The sequence below is a fragment of the Equus quagga genome, chromosome 1 (assembly GCF_021613505.1).
Source record: "Equus quagga isolate Etosha38 chromosome 1, UCLA_HA_Equagga_1.0, whole genome shotgun sequence".
Lineage (NCBI taxonomy): Eukaryota > Metazoa > Chordata > Mammalia > Perissodactyla > Equidae > Equus > Equus quagga.
This window is the reverse complement of record NC_060267.1, coordinates 171,663,181-171,687,818: the sequence shown is the minus strand read 5'-3', so window position 1 is coordinate 171,687,818 and position 24,638 is coordinate 171,663,181. Positions and strand designations below refer to the sequence as shown.

The 24,638-nt window shown below is 38.4% G+C and overlaps 1 protein-coding gene across 1 annotated transcript; it reads left to right on the top strand.

The window, feature by feature from the left end:
- Positions 1-5,096: 5,096 nt before the first annotated feature.
- On the top strand, positions 5,097-16,145 carry DBR1 (debranching RNA lariats 1). The gene is made up of 8 exons (XM_046652871.1): positions 5,097-5,432; positions 6,038-6,162; positions 7,942-8,022; positions 9,771-9,856; positions 11,383-11,607; positions 14,146-14,226; positions 14,488-14,633; positions 15,078-16,145. Exons 1-8 carry the CDS (start codon positions 5,236-5,238, stop codon positions 15,769-15,771), a joined length of 1,635 nt encoding a protein of 544 aa, XP_046508827.1. The 5' UTR covers positions 5,097-5,235; the 3' UTR covers positions 15,772-16,145.
- The last annotated feature ends 8,493 nt before the right edge of the window (positions 16,146-24,638 follow it).

Below are 24,638 nucleotides of genomic sequence, written 5' to 3'. Positions count from 1 at the left end.
TTATAACATTTTATTTATAAACTGACTTGAAACTTGTTGCCCAGACATCTCCATAGCTCACTCCCTTATTTCATGAAGGTTTCTGCTCAATATGTCACCCTATCAACATGGTCTTCCAGCCACGGTATATGCACTAAGTACCTTTCCCCACCACACCCATTCCCATCCCCTTACTCTGCTCTCTTTTTAACTACCCATCTTTTAAACACAGTCCTTCCTTCCTGTGTCCTTTATTTTTATTCCCGAGCTAACTACCGCCAATCCTCCTCTTTTTGCTGAGGAAGGCTGGCCCTGAGCTAACATCCATGCCCATCTTCCTCCACTTTATATGTGGGACGCCTACCACAGCATGGCTTGTCAAGAGGTGCCATGTCCGCCCCAGGGATCCGAACTGGCGAACTCAGGGCTGCCAAAGCAGAACGTGCACACTTAACTGCTGTGCCACCGGGCTGGACCCTCCCTGGAGTTCTTTTAGGGTTGAAAACATCTGCTTGTTGCCTTTTACTTGCATGACATCTTGGCTGGTACAACATCCAAGAAAACAGAACCCATTCTAGGTATTTTAAGCAAAAAGACTACAAATTGTTGAAAGGACTAAAGGTGCAAACAGGGAGAGAGTATTTTCCTTGAGATCAGGAACAACAGGAAGTTCACCACCACCAAAGGAGCCTGGGGTGCTGAGCTGCCACCCCCACTGCCAGAGTCCGAAGAGAAGAGAAACAGCTTTTACCTTTCTTTTACCTTCTAATCTCACACAGGTGTTTCTCATTCAGAAAACCTAATTCAGACCTCAGCTGGCAAGGGAGTCTAAGAAATGTAGTTTCTTGGTTTTTAGCCCCTGCAATACATGGATGGGCAGAAAATAAAGATCTATCTATATATTTTTTGAGAGTAAGTTGTAGAAATGATCCTTCTTTACCCCTACCTATTTCAGTGTATGTTTCCTAAAAACAAGGAATTCCCTTATCTAACCATAGTAAAATTATCAAAATCAGGAAATTAACACTGATACAATACTAATTTGCAGACCTTATTCGGATTTTGCCAATTGCCCTAACTATGTTTTTTATGGCACTACATTGCATTCATTTATCATGAATCTTCATTCTCCTTTAATTTTTAATCTTTCTCAGTCTGTTCTTGTATTTCATGACCATCATATTTTTTAAAAAAGACAGGCCAGTTATTTTTCAAAATCTTTCTCAATTTCAACTTGTCTGCTGTGCTGTTTTTCAAGATTAGATTCAGGTTATTCACTTTTGGCAGGCAGACCATGGAAGTAATGTATGTCATATCAGGAGGTACATGATGTGAATTTGTCCATTCCTAATGAGATTAACTTTGATTACTCTGTTAAACTGGTGTCTGCCAGGTTTCTCTGTTATAGTAAGTATATAGTAAGTATCTTTATAGTAAGTATATAGCAAGTATCTTTTGGAAAGATACTTTGAGAGTATATAAGTAGTCTCAAATAATAGATATATTGATGTAAGTCAGCAAAAGTGAGGCCATCTTGTTTCGATAAATGGCCCCAGCCCCTCCTCTGTGTGACTACTCACTGCTCTGCACGCATGTACTCTAAAAAATTCACATGCTCTCCTAATTGATGGCCTCCTGATTACATATGTACTCCCCCAATAACTTGATAAATTAAAACTTTGTTCTATGAGTTTCTCTCCAGGAACAGGCTGACCACAGGCAGGAAACACACCTACAAGGTATTCCATCACAGCTGACAGAAGAATGGAACAATAAAAGACCCTGGAGTTGGTCATGACTGAAGGAAACCCCCTCCTTACTACCCATTTTCCCTATATAACTGCCTCAAGATTCTGTAATCCTTGAAGATGGGTTTTTGAGACATTAGTCACCTGTCTTCCGATTTGCTGGCTAATCTAAACTTCCTTTCTCGATCTCTAACTCATTGTGATTTACTGGCTCAGATCTCAGTGAGCAGAGCAAGCCCATTGCTCAGTACCACTGAGACTGTGTAACCATCTTATTAGTCTTCAATGTTTTACCCAATAGTTTTAGCATTTATTGAAGACTCTTGCTTGATACAATTATGATGATGATGGTGGTAAAATGGTAATTTCTAACTCCAACTTTCTTTCTATATTTATCAGTCGGCATTCTTGTGTAAATACGAGCTCTCTCTTTCCCCATTATTTATTTATTTATATCAGTATGGAATAATAGATTCCTACTTAATTCAATGGGCTATAATCTGTTACTATGATTATGCATTTTGATGCTGAAATTGTTTCAGAGTTGGCCAGTGGAAAAACCTTCACTTGGCATTCTTTTGATGCCCCAGATTCTTTGAGCACTTCCTTGCTTTCTGGCACAAAATGATCCAGGCTCATTTTGTACTTTCTCTGCCCTGGAATTAACCACTTCAATAAGCAGACTTGATTTCTTTTAGAGGAGGATAGTATTTAGAAAACAAGGTCTGGTCATACCTAACAAGTTTTGATTAACAGCTGCTCAGCCTCATCCCAGATTATGCTCTTTTTAGCATGTTTCCATAGTTGACACGTGGTTTCTTTTTTCATCTTGCTCATTATTGGGTGCCTTTATCTGAATACTATCTTTTCTCTGATAGAATCAGGGAAGTTCTTTCCCACTAGATCTGAGAGCTGTTTGTTTTCCCCATGGGACCACACACACATTTTAAGAGCACCTACGTGTTCAGTGTGTGGCCCTTCATATTTGCAAAGAGAATTCTCTTCATTGTTCACACAATCCATTTGTCTCCAACAACCTTCCCATTTCTCCTCATTCAGAATGGGAAAGAAGGTGAGGCTTTCTATTTAGTTTGATTCTCTCTGGATTTGAGAAAGTCAGTGAGAATTCTCAAGTTTGTTGACTCACTAGTATGGCCTTGGGAAATGGGGTGTGGGCTGGGAATAGAGTTAGGAGCTAGCCATGATGCACTTGTTCATCTCTATTCATAATCTTCCATTTCCTTCTTTGACCACTAGTTTTTGAATGTAATGGCATTAAGCTATTGTTTCCTGTCAACCACAAAAGACGAAAATTCAAATTGACTGATATATTAAAATTTTGTTGTAAAATCTACATGGAAATCACAAAGAGATAGCACTGCACACCTAAGAAAATGACTAAAATTTAACAGACAGATAATATCGAGGGTTGTTGAGCATATGAAATAATAGGAATGCTCCTATGTTACTTAGAAAAGTGTAAATTAGCACAACCACTTTGGAAACTGACACTATCAATTAAAGCTAAGCATATACCTACTCTATTACCGAGAGATTCCATTCCTGGGCATAAGCCAAGGGAAGTAAGTGCTATGTCCACCAAAAGATTTTACAAGAATGTACATGGTGGTTTTATTCATAATAGTCCCTAATTTAGAAATAATCCAAATGTCCGTCAACAGGAAAATAGATCAATAAACTGTAGTATGTTCACACAATGGAATGCCACACAGCACAATGAAACAGCATGGATGGATCTCACAGACATTAAGTGAAAGAAGCCAGACACAAAAGAGTACATAATATATACTGACATTTATATGAAGTTTAAAAACAACCAAAGCTGATCCATGGTGATAGAGCTTAGAACAATGCTTTTCTTTTGGGGTAAGGGGCTAGGGAGGAAGCACAAAGGAGTCTTTTGGAATGCTGGAAATATTTTATATCTTCATATGGGTGGTGGTTAGATGGGTGATTACAAATGTAAAAATGCATCAAAATGTGCACGTAAGATTTGATTTCTTCATGTTACTTTAAGTTAGACCTCAATTAAAAAATTTTTTTTTAAAGATTGGCACCTGAGCTAACTTCTGTTGCCAGTCTTCTTTTTTTCCCTCTTCTTTTTCTCCCCAGGCTCCCCCAGTGCATAGTTGTATATTCTAGTTTTCTAGTTGTAGGTCTTTCTGGTTGTGCTATGTGGGACACCGCCTTAGCATGGCTTGATGAGCGATGCCATGTCCACACCCAGAACCCTGGGCCATGGAAGCAGAGCACAAGAATTTAACCACTCAGCCAGGGGGCTGGCCCCTCAATTAAAATTTTTTACATGGAGGGAAAAAAAGATCCAGAGAAAGACAACTGCTGTAGATTAAAAATCAAGTGGAAAAAGTCAAATTTAGCAATGTTGTAAAAAGCATCTGTTCTTATATATTTCAAAAATCCAATGCAGAAGGAAAATAAAATATTAAAAAATAACTGAAAATTTAGATTTCCATCTTTTTCTACCCTCTTGATATCTATCTTCCTTGTAAATTTGAAAGGAATTGCCCATAAATCACTCTGGGTAAAATGTCTTTCAATGGATTTATGTCTTTGACAACTTTTTCGGTGTCTTCTTATTGTCATTGTTCCGTTCACATCTTCTGTTTCATTTCGAATTAATTTTGGTGTCTTTGCTCCTAGAATATTGTTTATCTAGTTTTTTAAAAAATGAGGAGAGATGGATTTGTTATTCTCTGCATTATTTAGATTAGATTACTTTCCTTGATTAAATTATCCGGAGGTGTTTTATTTACTGGTTCGTTTCTGTCTCGGCCACTCATTCTTCAACCGTCATTTTGGTCCTTTTCCCTCAGGACGTTTTCGAGACATTCATCTACTTTCACTGAGCCTGCAGTCTAGTTATGCAAACAACCGTTTGGCAGGAAAATGAAGAGTTCCGGCCCCTTTAAAAAATATACCTGATAATTTTAGAAACTCTTCGGGGGGCATAGTTTTAAAAATCCTCAGTGAGTTTTAAAGCTGTATTTTAAAATTATTTTTATCTTGGGGTGTCTTTTAAAAAATCTTTTGTTTAATTTCTAACCCACTACCAGGCAATTATCTTTGCTGTGAGAGGTTCCTCCTAGGGAATTAGCCAATCGCACCTGCTCACTTGTTTAGCTTGGTTTAACTTTACCAAAACAAACTCCAATTCTTGGGGATTTTATTCACTGTTCTGGTTTTGATTTTTATCATTTGTCAGGCTGCGAGGACTCAGCCGTGAAAACAGGCAGAGCCCACGAGTCCACGGGAAAGCTCCCCGGAATCCTACTGAATCCTTGCCCTTCCTGATCCCTCTCTCGCGAGACTTGGGAACCGGAAGTGAGTTATATTGCGGGAGTCTGAACGAGGCCGTGGCTCTGTTAATGTTGGCGGGAGCTGAGATCTGTCTGGTGTTCGCTGTCCGGCCTGGGCTGGCTCTGGTCTAGGGGCTCGCGGGCAGCTCTCCCCGCCTCGGGCCGGCAGAATGCGGGTGGCCGTGGCCGGTTGCTGCCACGGCGAGCTGGACAAGATCTACGAGACGCTGGCGCTGGCGGAGCGGCGCGGCCCGGGGCAGATAGACCTTCTGCTGTGCTGCGGCGACTTCCAGGCTGTGCGCAACGAGGCCGACCTGCGCTGCATGGCCGTGCCGGCCAAGTACCGCCACATGCAGACCTTCTACAGGTGAGGGGCGCGGCCCGGGCCCCGGACCCGGCGGTGCGGAGAGAACCCGGACTAGGTTCGAATCCCCCCTGCCACGGACGAGCTGTCTCCCTTAGTTCCTGTCTTTGTTCAGCTTGTGTCTCTAGGAACTGACCCTTAGTAGATGTCACTTTCCTTCTTTCCACTCTTATCTGTTTCGGAAGAGATCGGAGCCTGAGGGGAAAACCTGGAGGAAGAAACTGACAGGTTAATCTGCCTTGTGCTTGATAGGTCTCTGGGACTAGTTCATTTCATGATCCAGGAGTTTTATTGGACGCCTGCCGTATGCTAGTCCTGGTTCTAGAAGCTGAGGTTACATATAGCCGTGAACTCGACGAAGTTCTCGACCTCATTGAACGTACACTCTCTTGAAACTCAAGGTGGCAGCTCTTCATTCTTAAGGACAAGGATGGATCCTGGGCAATCCGTTTAGAAAGAGCTTTTTAACTTTTTAGGATGAGCTCGGACTTTGCCTGCGGACCTTATTTTGCTTTTCGGCTATGCCTTATTGTCTAGGCGCGCCTAATTGCTTTTCTCTATTCCTAATTACTGTTATGCCAACTGACAACTTTTCTTTTATGTTCTAGATATTATGCTGGAGAGAAAAAGGCCCCAGTCCTCACAATCTTCATTGGAGGAAACCATGAAGCCTCGAATCATTTGCAAGAGTTACCTTATGGTGGCTGGGTGGCGCCAAACATTTATTATTTAGGTATGTGTTCCTGGATGATTTCTTGGTTTGATGGGATGGAAGAGCCTGTCAGGATTTGTATACCAGTTGGGCAGCGTCTTGAGATGTATGATGTTTTTGCAATGTCTCTTCATTAGTTAATCATGAAAATGTAATTAAAATAGTTAATTTAGGTAGTTACTCATGAAAATATGTCCATGGTTCATCTTGTGTTTTCAGCAAAAGTTAATATAACTGCAAAGACCTTGTACACTGTATTGCAATGCCTTTATTTTTTCCTACTCTTTTTATTAACTTAGAAAACAAAACTTAAATTTTTGTAATGGAAATTGTCAAACATACAGAAAAGTAGAGAATAGTATAATGAATCCCTAGACCTATGAAGTGTCTTCAACAAGTATTATTATTCTACCATCCCTACTTCAACTCACTCTCTCCTAAACTTTTTTGTGGAAGAAGGTGAATAATATTTTAAAGCAAATCCCTGTCTTCAGATTATTTTGCCTGTAAATACTTAAGTACATATTTTTAAGTGATGAGGATTTTTAAAAATACCACAATTGTAGTACCATTATTGTCTCTAACTAAAGTAACAGTAATTCCTTATTATCTGTTGCATAGTTCATGTTCAGGTTTCTCTGATTATTACAAAGATGTCTGTTTTACAAATGATTTGTTCACATGGGATCCAGACAAGGTCGACACATTTCATTTGATTGTCATGAATCTGAAGCCTATTAGACTATCACCATCCCCTTTCTTTCTTTTTTCCTCATTGTGTTTATTTGGTGAAGAAAATGGGAAAATTTGTCTTGTAGAATTTCTTGCATTCTGAATTTTGCTCATTGGAATTTCTTGTGTTATTTAACATGTTCCTTACATGCTCTGCATTTCTTAGAATCTACATTTAGATTTATAGACCTGATTAGATTTAGGTTGTATTTTAGGCCCTTTAAACTATACAGTCCCTTCATCTCTTTATTTAAGTGGATATTTTTTTCTAGAACGTTTTACAAGTTTTTCTTTCTTTTTTTCTTAAAGATTGGTAACAACTGTTGCCAATCTTCTTTATTTCTTTCTTCTTCTCCCCAAAGCCCCCCAGTACATAGTTGTATATTCTAGTTGTGAGTGCCTCTGGTTGTGCTATGTGGGACGCCGCCTCAGCATGGCTTGATGAGCGGTGCCATGTCTGTGCTCAGGATCTGAACTGGAGAAACCCTGGGCCGCCAAAGCAGAGTGTGCAAACTTAACCACTCGGCCATGGAGCCAGCCCCTACAAGTTTTCCTGATGATGAAATCATAACTTTAGAAATTTAATTTCTTTATGTCATTACTGATGGATCATCTTTTGACAACTGCAGTGTTGTGAAAAGATGAAATGGTCTGAAAATGATCAGTCAGAAATGAAATATAGAAACTGCAGATTCTTTATATCTTATGCTTCTTGACTTACAGATTTATGACACATAAATCCATCATAGGACATTTTCCCTTATCTGCCCCCTCCCCATATTTCATTAGGTACCAAATGATATCTCTTTCCCTCTTAATACACTGTGTCTCATTGCTTCCTTCCTTTCTGCTTAGTCTCTTGGCTGATCTGCTCCGAGGCCTCCCTCCCCTAGTCTACCTTAGATGTTGTTGGCATGTTACTATGTAAAAGAGTAACCTTCATCATGATAGTTAATTTTCAGGTAATTTTAGGACTGCATGGAATTCCAGTCCTCTAAACTGCTCATTCAGTTAGTAAAGAGATGACTTTTGCCTGTAGTAATTTTATATAACTGTGTAATTTTTCAGGTTTGGCTGGTGTGGTAAAATACCGAGGCGTAAGAATTGGTGGAATCTCTGGTATTTTTAAATCTCATGACTATCGAAAAGGTATTGTTGTTCTGAGAATTGTTTTTAAACTTTAGAACTTGCGTGCCACAGAGTCACTTAAAGCATAATATAAAATTTGACTTTTCGTTAGATTTTTTCTATGAAATATTTTATTAATTTTTTATTATAAAATATTTTATACCTATGAAAATACAGAGAACACTAGAGCTTGTTATCTGTGTATCCGCCATCTGGTTTTATGGAATTTTGCCATTTTTAGTTTTGATTTTTAAGAAATAAAACAGTGTAGATATAATGGAAGCTTAATGTTTATCTGTCCTGAATCCCAGTCCTCCCCTTTATCTCTCCCTTTCCTCACCAGGAAATCACTGTTTTGAATTTGGTGTTTATCATCCACTTAATTATTTTATATCACTACCATGTATGTAAGAGCTTTGAACAACGTATTATGTAGCATGTCTTAAACTTCATATAAATGTATCATTTTGCCTGTGTCTTTCTGCAACTTGCTTCTTTGTTTAACATGTTTTTGAAATCCGTGTTGATACTTGTACTTCTAATCTATTCATTTAAATTTGTGAATAGTATTTTATTGTATAAGTATACCACACTGTACTTATTCATTCCAGTATAGCTGAATGAATTATACCTTGATTTTCAAGTTAAAGGAATAGCTTGGATTAACATTGATTTCAAAATTTCATAAATTAAATTGGCAGCTAAAACTTATATCCTCAATGTAACTCTTAAGTCAGGGGTCTGTCCCCTGCTGCCCCGCTCCCCGTGATTCTAGACTGTTGGCTTGGGGAGCAAAAATAGGCTGTGTCCTACATGACAGACGTGGGCACAAATGAAACCACTCTTTGTGGGACAGTTGGTAATATCTGTGGATACTATCAAGATACTCGGACCCAGGAATTTACAAGTGCAAAATGATATATACAACTTTATTTATTTCAGCCTTGTTTGTAATAGCAAAAAGTAGGAACTAGTTAAAGATATCATGATATGACTATACAATGAAATCCTTTGAAGCCGTTAAAAAAGAGAAAACAAGAAAAAAGAGGAAGCTCTATGTGTAACTAATATGAAAAGAACTCCACAGTAAGTTAAGTGAAAAAAAAAAGACAGGACATGTATGAAGTATACTGCCATTTGTGTAAAAAAAGAGAGGATAAAGAAATACGTGTTTTGTGTGCATAGCTGTATCCCTGGAATCAAATACTGAAGCCTGGTTACTGGCGGTTGCTCCTAGGCAAGGTCCTGAGGGCTGGGGGACAGGAGTAGGAGGACTCCCTTCCTTTACTGAGTTGAATTTATATACCATTGTAAGTACACAATTCAGAGATTTTAGTAAACTTGTAGAGTTATGCACCCTTTACCACCATTCAAATTTAGGACATTTCTGTCACCCTTGAAAGTTTTATGCCTATTTGCAGTTAACGCCTGCTCCCCGCCAGCCCTGGGCGTCCACTGGTCTACTTGACAGGAGGAACACTTGTTACTCTATACCTTTCTGATGGTATCTTTTAAGTTTTAAACCAAGTGAATAAATAATGTACTCCAAATTAAATGTAATTTATTTTTAAAAAGCATAAGTCCCCCAATTATTTAGATTTATAGGTTGTGATCACTTATTAGTAGAAAATACCAGCATATTCATAGCAGTGTTTTTTAATAACCAAAAGCATTGATGACAAACATTGGTCTTGGAGAAGTGTGTGTATGTATTTGTATTTGCAGTATTTAAGAGTTGAATATAGCTTATTTCTCTTCTTCAATTCAAGGTCATTTTGAGTGCCCCCCTTATACTCCAGCTACAATAAGGAGTATATATCATGTGAGAAATATTGAAGTCTATAAATTAAAACAGGTATGTAAAAAGTACATTACAGCACACTGGAAAAAAGTTTTAAGTAATTCTATACCAAAATGATCAAGAGCTTAATTCAGTATTTCTGAAATTTGGATCTCAAGTTGGTTTTAGGAAGTTTGTAGATGAATTTTTTTTTATTTTAATGGTTGTAAATTTATTTCAGTAAGTAATAATAAAATAAAACATTTAATCCATGATTTCAGATATTATTATTTAGGGTAAAGTTAAAGAATATATACTGGAATAAAGTGATACTTTAAAGAAAATATTAAAATATTTTAAATAATGGTAATTAAGTAGAAAATAAACAACAGTAATGCTGGTGGAGGATATGGGAAAATTGTGAAGGTGGTATTGAAAACACTGGCTTAATTGGAGAGTGGATGAAATTAGGTTTTTGTTTGAGAGCCCACCACTCATGCTTGACACTCGGCTAAGCAGTTTTCACACACGATAATTCATAGAATTGCCACTCAAATTCTGTGGGGTAAGTATTACTCTAACTTCATCACATTAAAGATGAGAGGCCAAGGCTCAGATAGGTCAGTAACCTGCCCTGGACTTCCCAGGTAGTTGATTGTAGAGCCTGCCTGCCTGGACCCAGGCCCTTCCCACTGTGCTGTACAGCCTCTCCAGGAGCATCAGGATGCTCGCGGGCATTTCTTTCGTGCCTTATTCATAACAGTTCCTTACCTGGAAGGCTTTTTCCCTCTCGCCCGTCAAAGTCTTACCCAGCTTAGATACCGGCTTCCTCCTCTGAAGACCCAGTTTAGAGTCCACTTCCCAACCAGTATTCTAGTTTAAAGTCATAACTCTTCTCTGAATTTGCCTTGCACCTATTGCCCATACCAGTTATTCAGTGGTTAGTCGTATCTGTCTTCTGTTTTCTATTGTTTTGAACAGTTATTTTATTTTGCTGTAGTTTTCCAAGTATTTGTTCCAGATTACTTAAAGGTGCTGAGGATACCAAAGTATGGAGTATATTTTGTGTCCTCTCCATGAGGACACCCGTCACTTTAAATACCTCTGATATAATTTGTGTAGTAAACAGAAGGTTTTTTGGTGTATACTGTATGAGTCCATTAGGAAAAAAAATGGAGTATATCTTTGAGTTTACTGTGTTAATCACGTTAGAAGTCTCACGAAATCTGGTGTCTTTGGATCTTAAAATAGTAGTTTCTTTACCAAAAGGGAAGAGAACAATGGTTATATATATTAGAAACCCAGTGCCAAAGACCGTACCTGACTGACAGTCTTAATCAAAATGTTTCTCTGTGTACCTGCCTTGCCACAGAAAACAAGGATGATTTGTGAGGCAGAGAGAAAGCAGTTTCTCTTTGCCTAGGTGAGTGAGTAGCTTGGTATTTCTGTGACTTCCTTAAATAAAGTGTTCTTAGAGTGAATTACACAGAAATCTAGAGACCTCAGTGGGTAAATGGTTGTGTGGTGGTGGAGAGAAGGGAGGGGATTGCTTTTGGTTAATCTGTTTTAGGAGTTTTCTTTCTTTTCTTTCTCCATTAAAGCTGAAGCAGCCTATGGACATATTCTTATCTCATGATTGGCCAAGAAGTATATATCATTATGGAAATAAGAAGCAACTTCTTAAGACTAAATCTTTTTTCCGACAAGAAGTGGAAAATAACACATTAGGAAGTCCTGCAGCCTCAGAACTTTTAGAGCACTTAAAACCTGCTTATTGGTTTTCTGCACACCTTCATGTGAAATTTGCAGCCTTGATGCAGCATCAGGTAGAAAACAAAATATTTGTTCTTCGCTTAACACTTACTGAACATCTGTGGGCTAGGCAATGTTGGCAGAGTTGTAAAGTTAGAGAAAGAAACCAAAGATAACTTTCCATTTTTGAGTGGCTCAATATCCAATGCAGGGAAAGGACAAGCAAGCAATTATAAAATAATGCAATAAGTTTGTGATAAAAAGTGGTAGGATACCGTGGGAGCGCGTAAGCCAGACTATGGTGAGATGGGGATGTGGACAGGGAGAAGAAGCGATAGAGAACGTTTTCCAAAGGAATTGATGGTGCCAGGAAGAAGTGGATTATAAGGCTAATCTAGGTGGAAGGACCACTGTGTGCAAAGGCTGGAGGTCTGGGAGCGTGTTGTGTTTGGGGAACTGCAGCTAGTCCTGTGGCTGAGGCGTGGGGAACGGTGAAGCTGGAACAAGATCATACTGCCTTCTGGGCCACGCTCTGGGGTTTGGGTTTTAACCAGAAGGTGATGGGGAAGTTGGAGAGTGATGAAATTGGATTTTCCTTTTAGAAAGGTTAGGTTGGCAGCAGTTTCGTGTGTGGACTGGAGTCATGTAGAAATGGGAGGTAGAGGAGGCTGTTTGAGCAAAAGATGAGGTTCTAACTAAGGGAAAGAGGGAACACAGAACAAAGCAGGTTCTAGGGAGATTTTGGGAGCAGGATCATCAGGATTTGGTGACAGAGGGAGGAGAGTGTCTAGGATGACGCCCAGAGTTTTCCTTGTAACTGCATGGATGATGGTGCTTGATGGAAGGCAGAGAATAAATATATATTTATAATTAGGCTTTTATGGAAATACACAGTTCTTCCTTTCACTTCTGATTCTGACTGACCTCTTACTTTCCCATAAAGCATTCCAAAGGGAGAACGTTCAGAAAATGCTGGGTTAACAAAGTTAGAGATTTTTTTCCCAGAGGCTTCTGTAGAATTTCTGAGAGTCTTTAATGTGCTGAAGGGCAGTGCCTCCCTCCAAGAGTGGGATGTGGTGTGCAGTGCTTCCCAAACTTACTTGACCGAACAGTCTTCTGTGGTAGAGGTACGCTGGAACGATGGTCCTCAAACACGGTTTGCAAGGTTCCGTGTGAAAACATTCCTGTGGGCCCTTTCTGTTGTGGCCTTGTTCTCATTCCCCAGTTGCACTGGGAGAAGGAGGTGAAGTTACTCTCTTCCTTTTCCTCTGGGCCACTACTGAAGTGCAAGTCGTCTGTTTGTATCAGTCCCCTTTTCCGCAGCTGTGTTACTCTCTTCTGTCTCTTGGGGCCTATTGCGCTCTTGGATTTTATTGAAACATCTGATTCGCTACTTTTCTCCCAGTCCATCTTCTGCTGTCAACCTCAGGGGCCTGTATCTCTGCATTGATGATATATTTGCTCCCCTTTTTTTGGCTCCTCAACCTCCTCTGACTTTGCTCGTGTTCTCTTTCAGCCCTTCAGCAACACCAAAGATCACCTTTCCTCAGATCTTGGCCCTGTTGCCAAGATCTGCCTGTAATCTCTGTGCCTCCATCTCTCCTGGTACCTCACCCGCACTGAACTGGTACCTGGTCCTCAGCAGGACGTCCCATAGCTTGCTTCCTTGTCTTTTTTCCTCCATGTGCTGTACTGTTTTCAGCGAGTCACATTTTTACTGCTTCCAGTGTGACTTTCATGTTTGTGACACCCTTCACCCCAGTGAATTTCTTTCTGCCAATTCACTTTTTAAAAAATAGCTTTATTGGTGTATAAGTTACATAAAATTCATCCGTTTAAGTGTACAATTCAGTGATTTTCAGTAAATTTCCAGAGTTGTCAAGCATCACATAATCCATTTTTAGAACGTTTCCATCACCCCACAAGATCCTTTGTGTGGGTTTGTTGTCAACGCTTGTTCCCACCCTCAGCTCAAGGCAACTACTCGTCTGCTTCGTGTCTCCATGGACTTGCCTTTTCTGAACACGTCATATAAATGGAATCATAAAACATAGTCTTTGGCATCTGGTTTCTTTCATTTTCTTGTTTTTGAGGTTCATTCATGTTGTAGCATGTATCAGCATTTCTTTCATTTTTATTGTTGAATAGTATTTCATTCTATGGATATAGTGCATCTACGTTTGGTGCTGTATCTAAGAAATCTTTGCCTAACCCAAGGTTATGAAGATTTTCTTCTATAATTTCTTCCAAAAGTTGTCTAATTTTAGCTCTGCCAACTTACTTGAGAACTATTTAGGACTTTTAAGCTCTTCTGTTATCTTTAATCCTTGTGTTTTATGCTAGGATTCATGTGTGCTGTATGCTTTGATTTAGTGATCATTGTTAGTTTCTGCTTTGACTTTTGTAAGGAAATTGAAGCCCAGAGAGTTTAAGTGCCTTGCCCGTCATTGCACAAGTGGTTATAGAACTAACTTGTTTTGGAAAAGTAACAGTTGTCCCTTTGACACACAGCTTAGGGGTATGTGTAACAAGATCACTTCCATCCTGTTCAGTGTATGAATTAACTGTGATGTTTTAACATTCTTTCTTAAATCATGGTTCATATTGTCTAGGCCAAGGATAAAGGACAGACTGGCAAAAAAACCAAATTTTTAGCCTTGGACAAATGTCTACCACATAGAGACTTTCTTCAGGTAAAAAGAAAATGAAATAACTTTGCAATGTAGTTTTACTCTTCCAATGATTAAAAACAATTATTAATTTTCCTTTCCTAAATTATTAATTTGTGCTTTTTGTAATTTATGTATTCTGAGAACTCTTTGAGAATATTTAAGTTACATTAATGTTTTTAGGCTACTAAATTAAATTCCTTTTAAATTTTATTGTTATATTGAAATTCTTAGAATATTAAAAGTAGATATGTATTTCTTAAAATGCCCAATTTCTTCCTGTAGGTAATAGAGATAGAGCACGACCCCAGTGCTCCTGATTACTTGGAGTATGATATTGAATGGCTCACTATTCTCAGGGCTACCAACGATCTTATTAATGTGACTGGGCGCCTGTGGAATATGCCTGAAAATAATGGCCTGCATACAAGGTAAGTCTGACCTTATTTAGGACTTGTTCCCCCCATTGCATGCAGTTTTTGTTCCCCCCCCTTTTTAAAAAGTTTTGTATCAAAAGAATTAGTGTTAAATGAGTGTAAGAACAATTCAAGATCTATAAGAAAATGGACCGTTGAGCACCAACCCAAATAAGTGTATACATAAATAAGTGTGCCTAAAACTATAACATGGTGGAGATTTGGTTCACACATTAAAATAGTTTATACTTGTTTTAGGGTGTGAGTTAAGGACAGCTTTTTCTAAGAATTTTTTTTATTTCAAAGTGGTCCTTTACTAAATTAACTATTATTTTACTAAATGGAATTTTGATGTATGGTCTATTTTTTATCCTTGTCCCTGAAGTCCATAGTTAGATTTCATCATTTGTTGTCTGAGGCTGATAAAATATAAAAGGCTGGTGTTTTCGACTTTTATAGGTGGGATTATACTGCCACAGAAGAAGCTATGAACGAAGTGTTGGAAAAACTGAATCATGACCTCAAAGTTCCATGTAACTTTAGTGTGACGGCTGCTTGTTATGACCCAAGCAAGCCACAGACACAAGTGCAGTTGGTTCATAGAATCAATCCTCAGACTACTGAATTTTGTGCCCAACTTGGCATCACTGACATTAATGTCAGGCTTCAGAAGGCTAAGGAAGAACAGCAGTTGTGTGGTGAATACGAAGAGCAGGATGATGTGGAGAGTAATAACTCTGGAGAAGACCCTAGTGAATACAACACAGACACGTCTGCCCTGTCCTCTATTAATCCAGATGAGATAATGTTGGATGAAGAAGAGGAAGATGAAGACAGTCTTGTAAGTGCACATAGTGACATGAATACACCATCTGTGGAACCTTCTTCTGATCAAGCTTCTGACTTTTCTGGAAGCTTCTCTGATGTCAGGATCTTGCCAGGTTCCATGGCTGTATCTTCTGATGATACGTTGGGTTCCCCACTTGGCAGAGAGGGGAAACCTGGTGAGGCTGTGGACTCAGGAGATGGAAAGGACTTACCTGAGGTGACACTGAAGAGGCTGAGTGATGAACATGAACCTGAACCAAGAAAGAAAATTAAGAGGAGGAATCAAGCCATCTATGCTGCAGTGGATGATGATGACGCAGCATGAGGCAGTTTCCTTGTCTTTATATGTAGATATGTGATTTTTAAGACTATATTTTTTACAGTTAGATTTTTGACTCAAGACTTACCTTTGTAATAATGAAGTTACATAAGAGAATTTTAGTTAGGTATGGACTTTGTCTTTAGGCCTTTGTATGTTTCAGGTGTGAACATATTAAAATTTCATATAGTTACTTGATTGAGTACCTTTTTTGGGAAGACATATTACTTTCATTTTTTCAGCAAACATTGAACACCTACTTTGTGCCAGGCACTTTTCTATAAGGTGGCACTGTAAAGATGAGTAAGACAGGGATTTTTGCCTTTGGGGAGTTACTACTACTGTAAATATTTTGGTGAATAAAATATGGTATATTTATATTTGTTTTAAAAAGTTAAGTCATTATTGTATATATAATTATGTATGTGTTCTTTACATTCATTATAAATACTTTTCACAGTCAGCTCTTAATGTCTGTCAAACATAATTGAAATTGAAGATGGTACATAAGATTTCAGTAAGTAAATTACTTTAAAAACTAACATTGGTAAACATAAAATTTTATGCCTAATTGCTGAGATTAATATAACCCTGTTGACTTTGGCTTATTATATTTTAGGTTTAGCTTTAATTTTAATGTGGTTATAGTAACTGTGTACAGGTCATTTTTGACATAGTTCCTGTTAGTATTGGTCACTAGCCTGCGTTGAGTTGCACAAATTCTGCCCCTCGTGCTGCATAATGGGTTGCTAATCTTAAAGTACATTTGAAGGCCCATGTAGGAAAACTACACCTCTGTTCTGTCTCTGGTTAAAATGCCCGTGCCACCCAAGGGGATCATTGCCTTGTAGTTTGGATCAGGAGTCATGGAATCCGAGGACTGTTCCGGGATCTCATCATCCCACAGCAGTCCAGATCCAGGAGCCAGTCGAGGATGATGTAGCAGTTGGCTTCCATCTTGTCTGCATTTGATTTGAAAAAGGTCTAGGACTTTGGGTTTTTATCTTTATTGCCTTCTATTTTTTTGCTTACTTTCTTTTTTGGGTTGAATATTTAATTCACTTATTTTTATTCTCATTATTTACGTAAAGTATTTAAAAGCTATGGATTTCCCTCATTCCTGATTTAATTGAATCTCATAGTTTCTGACATTTAGTGTCTTTTCCTAGAAATTCTTGATAAAGATAAAAGCAGAAAGTAATTAGATATAAAATACATAATAGAGTTAATAAATGCTGGTTCTCAAAAAAACAAATCCTCTAGTTTACCCAATCAAGAAAGAAAGCACAAATACCAAGGAATGAATAAAAGAGAGAAATAGTCACTGAAATGGGTTATTCAAACAAACAAACATAAGATTACTCTACATAACTTGGTATAAATAAATTTGATAAATGGAGGATTAATTGCCTAGGAAAATAGAATTTACTGAAATTCTTCCTAGTAGAGATGGAAAGTAAAAACAATTTCTGTAGAAAGAATAGAGAAAGTTGTCAAATGATTATTCCCACAAGGGACTAGCCCAGTGGCATAGTGGCTAAGTTTGCGCGCTCCACTTTGTTGACCCATGGTTCACAGGTTTGGAGCTTGGGTGTGGACCTAGCACCGTTCATCAGGTCACACTGTGGCAGCGTCCCACATAAGATAGAGGAAGATTGGCACAGATGTTAGCTCAGTGACAATCTTCCTCAAGCAAAAGAAGGAGACTACCAAACATTTTAAAGGCCAGACAATCCTTAATGTTACATAAACTGTTCCAAAACATAGAAAATAAAGGAAAGTTTACAAGTTCTTTTTATGAAGCAAGTATAGCATTGATTCCTAAAGCTGATAAAGATTGCAAAAAAACCTACAAACCAATCTCACATATGAATATTGATGCAGAAGTTCTAAATGAAATATTAGCAAACAATCTATAGCACATTTTTAGATGATATAGCATGACTGATTCAAAGTTGGGTCAATATTAGGAAGTCTGTTCAAATAATTCACGTATTAATAGATCTAAGGACAAACATTATGATTTTCTCCATGGATGATGAAAAGACCTGTGGCAAAATTCAGTGTCCAATTCTGATTAAAAGAATGAAATCTAGCATCTTGTTTAACAGGGAAACACTATAAGCATTCCCGTCAAAGCCAAGAAATGACGATACCCACTACTTCCATTACATTTTAATGTTTTATTGGTGGAAAGAGCAAAACAATCAGACAAAAGAAAACAATGAGGGGAGTCAGAACTGCAAAGGAAGATGCATCTGTCAACAGATGACCTGATAGTTTAGGTGGAAAATACAAGGAAATCAAAATTAAAACTAATACAGTAAAGTAAGTACATAAGTAATGTAGTAAATGAGAAGATATAAAGTTAATATACAAACCAGTAGTTTTCACATACACCATTACTAGTGAGTGACATGATATAAACAACACCAAAAGAAATACCTAACAAGAAATGTGCAAACCCATTATAGGTTAAAATACACCTAAAAATACAAAAGTAGACTTGAACGAATGGAAAAACATCTCTTATTCTTGGATAGATAGACTCAACATTTTAAAGCTGCAATTCTTCCCAAGTTAATATATAACTTTAACATGATCCCAATCAAAATGTCAATACGTTTGTCTTTCTGGAGCTATATAAGTTGATTTTAAAGTTCATGTGGAGAAATAAGTTAGTACAGACAGGAAAGTCCCCAAAACGAACAATGGAGGTATGCTGGCCATATTAACTATCAAAACATACTATATAGCCTCTATAATTACAACAATGTAGGATTGGTGCATGAATGGACAGACCAATGGAGCAGAAAGACCAGAAATAGGCCCAAACATGAAGTTTTCATATATGATTTAAGTGGTATCTCAAACCACTCAAGAAAAAGAGGACATTTTTAATAAACAGGGTTGACCTCTGGATATCCAAATAGAAAGAAACAAGTTTTAAATATATATTTATATACATATATATATATATATATACACACACACACACACAGAAAAATTAACTCCAAATAGATCAGAAATCTAAATGTGAAGGATGAAACCATATAAATACCAGATGAAACATGGGTACATTTCCTTATAACCAGGAAGTGAACAAAGCCTTTGTAACCATCTCAAAATCCAGACACAGTAAAAGACTGATACATTTTGACTATATATAAAAGTTAGGTAACTTTTGCATGGCAAAACAAAACACCGTAAAGAATATTAAGAGAAACAATAAACTGGAAGAATATTTTGCAACTCGTCACAATCAATGGGCTCGTTCTTTGCAAAAGATGAAGAACTCATTATACAGACCCAGTAATTCCACTTCTAGGGATAGGTCCTAAGAAACATCTCCAGGAATAAAAGAAAGCATAAGCACAAGAATACTCATTGTAGCTTTACTTGTAATAGCAAAAGATTAAAAAAGATCTAGATTTCTACCAGGAGAGGATTAGTTGACAAACACCCAATGGAGTAATACGCAGCATTAAAAAAGAACATGGGACACAAAAACTTTTACATGCATGTTTATAGGAGCATTATTCATGATAGCCAAAAAGTAGAAATAAATGTCCATCAACCAACGAATGGATAGATAAGATGTAGATTCACACAATGGAATGTTATTCAGCAATAAAAAGGAATGAAGTACTGACACATGCCACAACATGGATCGACCTTAAAAACATCACACTAAGAGAAAGAAGCCAGACACAGAAAACCATATGTACGATTCCCATTTAAATGAAATGTTCAAAAACAGACAAATCCATAGAGACAGAAAGTAGATAATTGGTTGCCTAGGGCCGGGAGAAGGGAGTGGGCACAATGAAGATAATGACTGGTCATGGATACAGAGTTTCTTGTTGGGGTGATGAAATGTTCTAAAAGTAGATTATAGTGATGGTTACACCACTCTGTGACTGTGCTAACAACCATTGAGTTCTACCCTTAAAAAAAGAATAGGAGATTCCCATGAACTGATACGGAGTGAGTTTCAGGTTATAGTCAGTAAAAAAAGCAAGGTAGAGAGCAGTATATATTTTATGTGTAAGAAACAAGTTTGCTTCCTTGTCTTGCTTTTTTTTCTTTTAATTTTGAATGTGTATAGCACATGTTTCAAAAGGCAGAACTATGTACAAAGGTACTCTCAGAGATGTCTGGCTCCCATTTGAAACTCTTCACCCTGTTACTCCCTCCCCAAATCTTTTCATTCGTTTCTAGTTTATCCTAGTGTCTGAAATGGTGATATTGCAGGTAAACCTTTAAAATGGTGGAAACCCAAAATTATGAATTGTAGAGGTGATTGAGTTTTGGCCTGCAAGCATCCATTCCTTTTTCTGGTACTAGATTCTTTAGGAATCACCTCCACTACACGGGTGTCCCGCTCTCACCTGTCCGAGGGCAGTCATGAGACTTAGGTTATACCACTTGGCTGCCCCTTCCCTGGAATACGAATCCTGATCAGAGAGATAAAAAGATGAAAATGGCTGGTGCTCCTTAGTTCCAGTGGCAGCATCCTGACAAAACTGGTGAGGAATTTCTACTATCTATTCTACACCCTCAGAATTGCTCTTTTCTTAGCCTAATATTTCAGCTTTCCTTTCATTTTCTAATCCCCAACTCCCCATCTCCTTATCTCCTTTCAGTTAATACCCCTCTTGTTTAATTTACCCACGGTGAGTTTTGGTTCTTGCAACCAAAATACCCTGACTGAGACACAAGCCCCCGAGTGTTAAGGAGCTTGTAGTTAGGATAGGAGAAGAAAAAGCAGGGTAAGAAAGGTAGAGCCCTCGTCTATGATTTTCTTTAATACTTCTTCATCAGCTTAGGGCACTCACTTATTCATTCAAGAAATAGTTATTGAGGGGCCGGCCCATGGCCAAGTGGTTAAGTTCGCATGCTCCGCTACAAGCGGCCCAGTGTTTCCACAGTTCGAATCCTGGGCGTGGACATGGTACCGCTCATCAAGCCACGATGAGGCGGCACCCCACATGCCACAACTAGGAGGACCCACAGCTAAGAATATACAACTATGTACTGGGGGGCTTTGGAGAGAAAAAGGAAAAAAATAAAATCTTAAAAAAAAAAAGAAATAGTTATTGAGATGACTAGGTCTCAGGCACTATTCCAGGGATCGAATTGTGAGAAAAACCAGGTATAATCCTAGTCTTCATGGAGTTTATAGTACAAGGAGGGAAATTAATGAAAAAATCACATCAATGACTGTGAAATTCCAACTATAACAGTGTGACAAATGAGATGAATGTGGTAATATAAGAGAAAATAAAGGGACATTTGATTCACAGGTATTATTTCATGTAATGCTTACTGGAGGTCTTGGGCAAAGCTATAAAATAAGAAAAGAAAATAAGAGATAGAAGGGTTGGAAAGGAATCATCATTATTTGCAGACCATTTATATGTAGATCATCTATATAAAAAGGGAAAAAGCAAAATAAAAAGATTTGTACAAATAAACAAGATCAACAAAAGTTTACCAGATACAAAAAGATCTTTAAAAGTCAGTAGCATTTTTTCTAAAACAGTAATAACCAGTAAGAAAAAATGATAGAGGGCAACGACAAAAATGATAGCATTTCTGGAAATCAACTTACTAGAGAATGCATAAGACTTCAATGGAGAAAATTTAAAACTGTATTAAAGGAAATAATTTAATATTTAAATAAATGAGGAAATAGCCCACGATTCTGGATGTGATAGGTTAACATTGTAAAGGTGTTAATTCTTGCCAAATCAACAACTACCAATTACCTCAAACCTCCTGAGAGAGAACATTGACTCCATCCTGGTAATTTAACAAATCTGGAAAGTTAAATTTTAATATAAATTATAGTAGTGAAACTACAAAGTAGATTCAAAATCAATCTTTAAAAGTGTGGTAACAAGAAAGAACATTGTGAAATATTGATGTCACCACAATCTTTATTTATTTATTTAGAAGATCTAATTGGCTTTATTCAGAGATTCATGAATTGGGCAGCATCCCATCTAGCAAGTAGAGAGACATGCCCACCGCTATCTTTATTTTTAACACGGAGAATGTGGAGAGGAAAGGTGAGGGAAAAATATCACAGGATTCCAAAGGATTTCCATCGCTTTCCTCTGTCCACTTTGGACTTCCCTATGTATTGACTTCTTGAATCCAAAGTGGGAAGTTCCTGGTGATTTCTTGAATTCTTCATTAGTAATTTTATCAAACTTCTGAACTCTCTGCATAAGTCTGTGTTCATCAGTCATTGTGGGGATACTCAATTGTTGTCTTTTAAATTTTATTTTTCGAATTGGTTACATATTCACGTAATGAAGAATTCCAATAGTACAAGGTGCACGCTATGAAGATCTCTCTCCCATCTCCGTCTCCCAGTCACTCAGTTCCTCTCCCTGGAGTCAACCAACATTATCAGTAGAATTTCTCTTTATATCCTCTCTTTTGAGAAAGATAGTAGTAATCCACACATTCTCCTTTTTACCGTGCTTTTTTTCACTTAAAGTATGTATCTTGGAGGTGATTCCATGTCCACATATAAAAATCTTCCTTGTTTTTTAATGGGTGCATATCATTTCATTGTAATGTATAATGGATCCATTGTAATGTATAATGTAATCCAATGGATGTAATCTTAATTTATTAAGCCTGGCCCTTCTGATGGACATTATGTTGTTTCTAATTGTTTGGAAATAAAAACAATGAAAATGAAAATATATGTCATTTTGCTCATTGCAACTAGATCTCTAGGATAAACTTCTGGTAATAGGATTGCTAGACACAGGGTATATTGGTTTATAATTTTGATAAGTATAGCTTAACTGTCCTTTGCAGAGGTTGTACGAATTTATGTTCCCAGCAATGTGTGACAGTGATTGTTTCCCCACACCTTTTCCAACACCTTATATGATTAAACTTTATAGGCATTTGCTCACCTGGGAGATGAAAAATCGTATCTCAGGGCAGCTTTAGTTATCTGATGTATAAGGTTCAATGTCTTCCCTATATTTAAATCTATTTGTATTTCTTTTACTGTGGACTGCCTGGTCATAGCTTTTGCCTAATTTTTTACTAGATTGAAGTTTAATTTGTTACTTATTTATAGGAGTTCTTATGTAATAGGGAATTAATAACTCTGAGTTACTATTAAGGAGTCTGTAATCACTGGATCTTTATGTCTTTTTATAAAATAAAATTGGAAAATAAAATAAAACACAGAATGAGAACACCCCACAAAGCAAACGTATAGTTACTGAATTATTGTAAGGTGAACACCCTTGTAGCTACCACCCAGGTCACCAGGTGGCTAGAACTTTGCCATTCACCCCAGAAGTCCCTCCACGTGCCCTATCCTGATAGCAACACCCTCCCTTCCTCCTGGGGCTGTCAGTGTGGGAGGTTCTGATCCCAAATAGAGCAGATTTTTGCCAGCTGATACTGCAAGAGTCTTATTGAATTACGAATTGCCGCAGGCCACATTGGATTCCTTGTGCCCAGGGACCAGCAAGTAAAAGGAGCAGTTACACTGGCACAGGTAATTGACCCTTATCAACAGGAGGAGGTCAGATGGCTTTTACACAATAGCAGCAGGGAGGCATATGCATGGACCCTAGGAGACCCACTGTGGGGCCTCCTGGTACCTCCTTGCCCTGTTATAACTGGGAACAGACCTGTGCAGCAACCCTGAACTGAGAAAGGGTGTGATTCCCAGGGTTCAGGCATTTCAGGGAGATGAGTTGAACAACCAGCTGTGCTACCAACACCTGATGAGGTGACCTCTGAGGGCGAGGTGAACTCAGAATGGATATTGGAAGAGGGAGTGAATGAATTGCGGCCCTGAGATCAACTATTGTTGACAGGGGCTGTAGTTCATCCTTTTAACCTCCTTATTAGTTTCCTCTTGGGATGAAAGGTCCGTGGGAACCATGGAAGCCCTACTCCCCAAAACTATGTGGAGAATTAGGTCCATGCAGCTCAAGGGATGCACTGTGATGGCCATGACAATGTGCCTCACGGACCTTCAACTTGAGTGAGCATACTGACCAATGGCCCAGCTACTGCATCGCTGAATTGTGCTGAGGCCATCCCTCCCCTGGGCTCCTCCTAGTAATGACTGCGGGTAGCAAGAATACTGAGGTAGACCCGTTCCTGGGAGACACAGGACTCCTCTAGTGGCTGGCTTTGGTTTGAGGACTCCTTGATGACTTTGCTGAACCTTCCTTAGACAAGGCTAGCCTGAGCAAGGCAGCCTAGGACACTGCCACCCAAGCTTCTCTCAGATGTGCACTGTGAGGCTGACAGCTGTCCCAGTCTTACGCAGCTCCCTTCCTATTTTCTCACACAGGCATTTCCCCTAATAAAATCCTTGCACAGGTAATCTCATCTTGGTGTCTGTTTCTTAGAGGACCTAAACTAACATAGCTTGCATGTGGGGAGTAAAGAGAAAGAAGAGTCAAGAATGACTCCCTGATTTCTGACTTGGGTACTGGGTGCACGGTGAGTGTCAGACACTGCGATAAGGGAGACCAGGGATCTCAGTTTGAAGAGAAAAGAGGTAACAAGAGGATAGATTGAGGGGTGTGTGGAAGGACAGAAGGAAGGGAAGGCTGAGAGATCGCAGGCAAGGAGGACAGTTCCACCTGTAACAGGTTTCTCTTGCAGATGAAATTGCCTCTAATCCACTGGAGGCTTGGTCTCAACTCTCTAAATCTGAAGAGCAGCTCCAACCTCATCCAGGGCTCGAAAACAGACTCTCATGAAAACATATGGAAGGAGATGAGAGAGAACCGTGGGGTTCTCTGCGGCGGGGTTTCTGTCTTAGTCAGCTTGGGCTGCTATTACAAAATACCGAAGACTGGTGGCTTAAT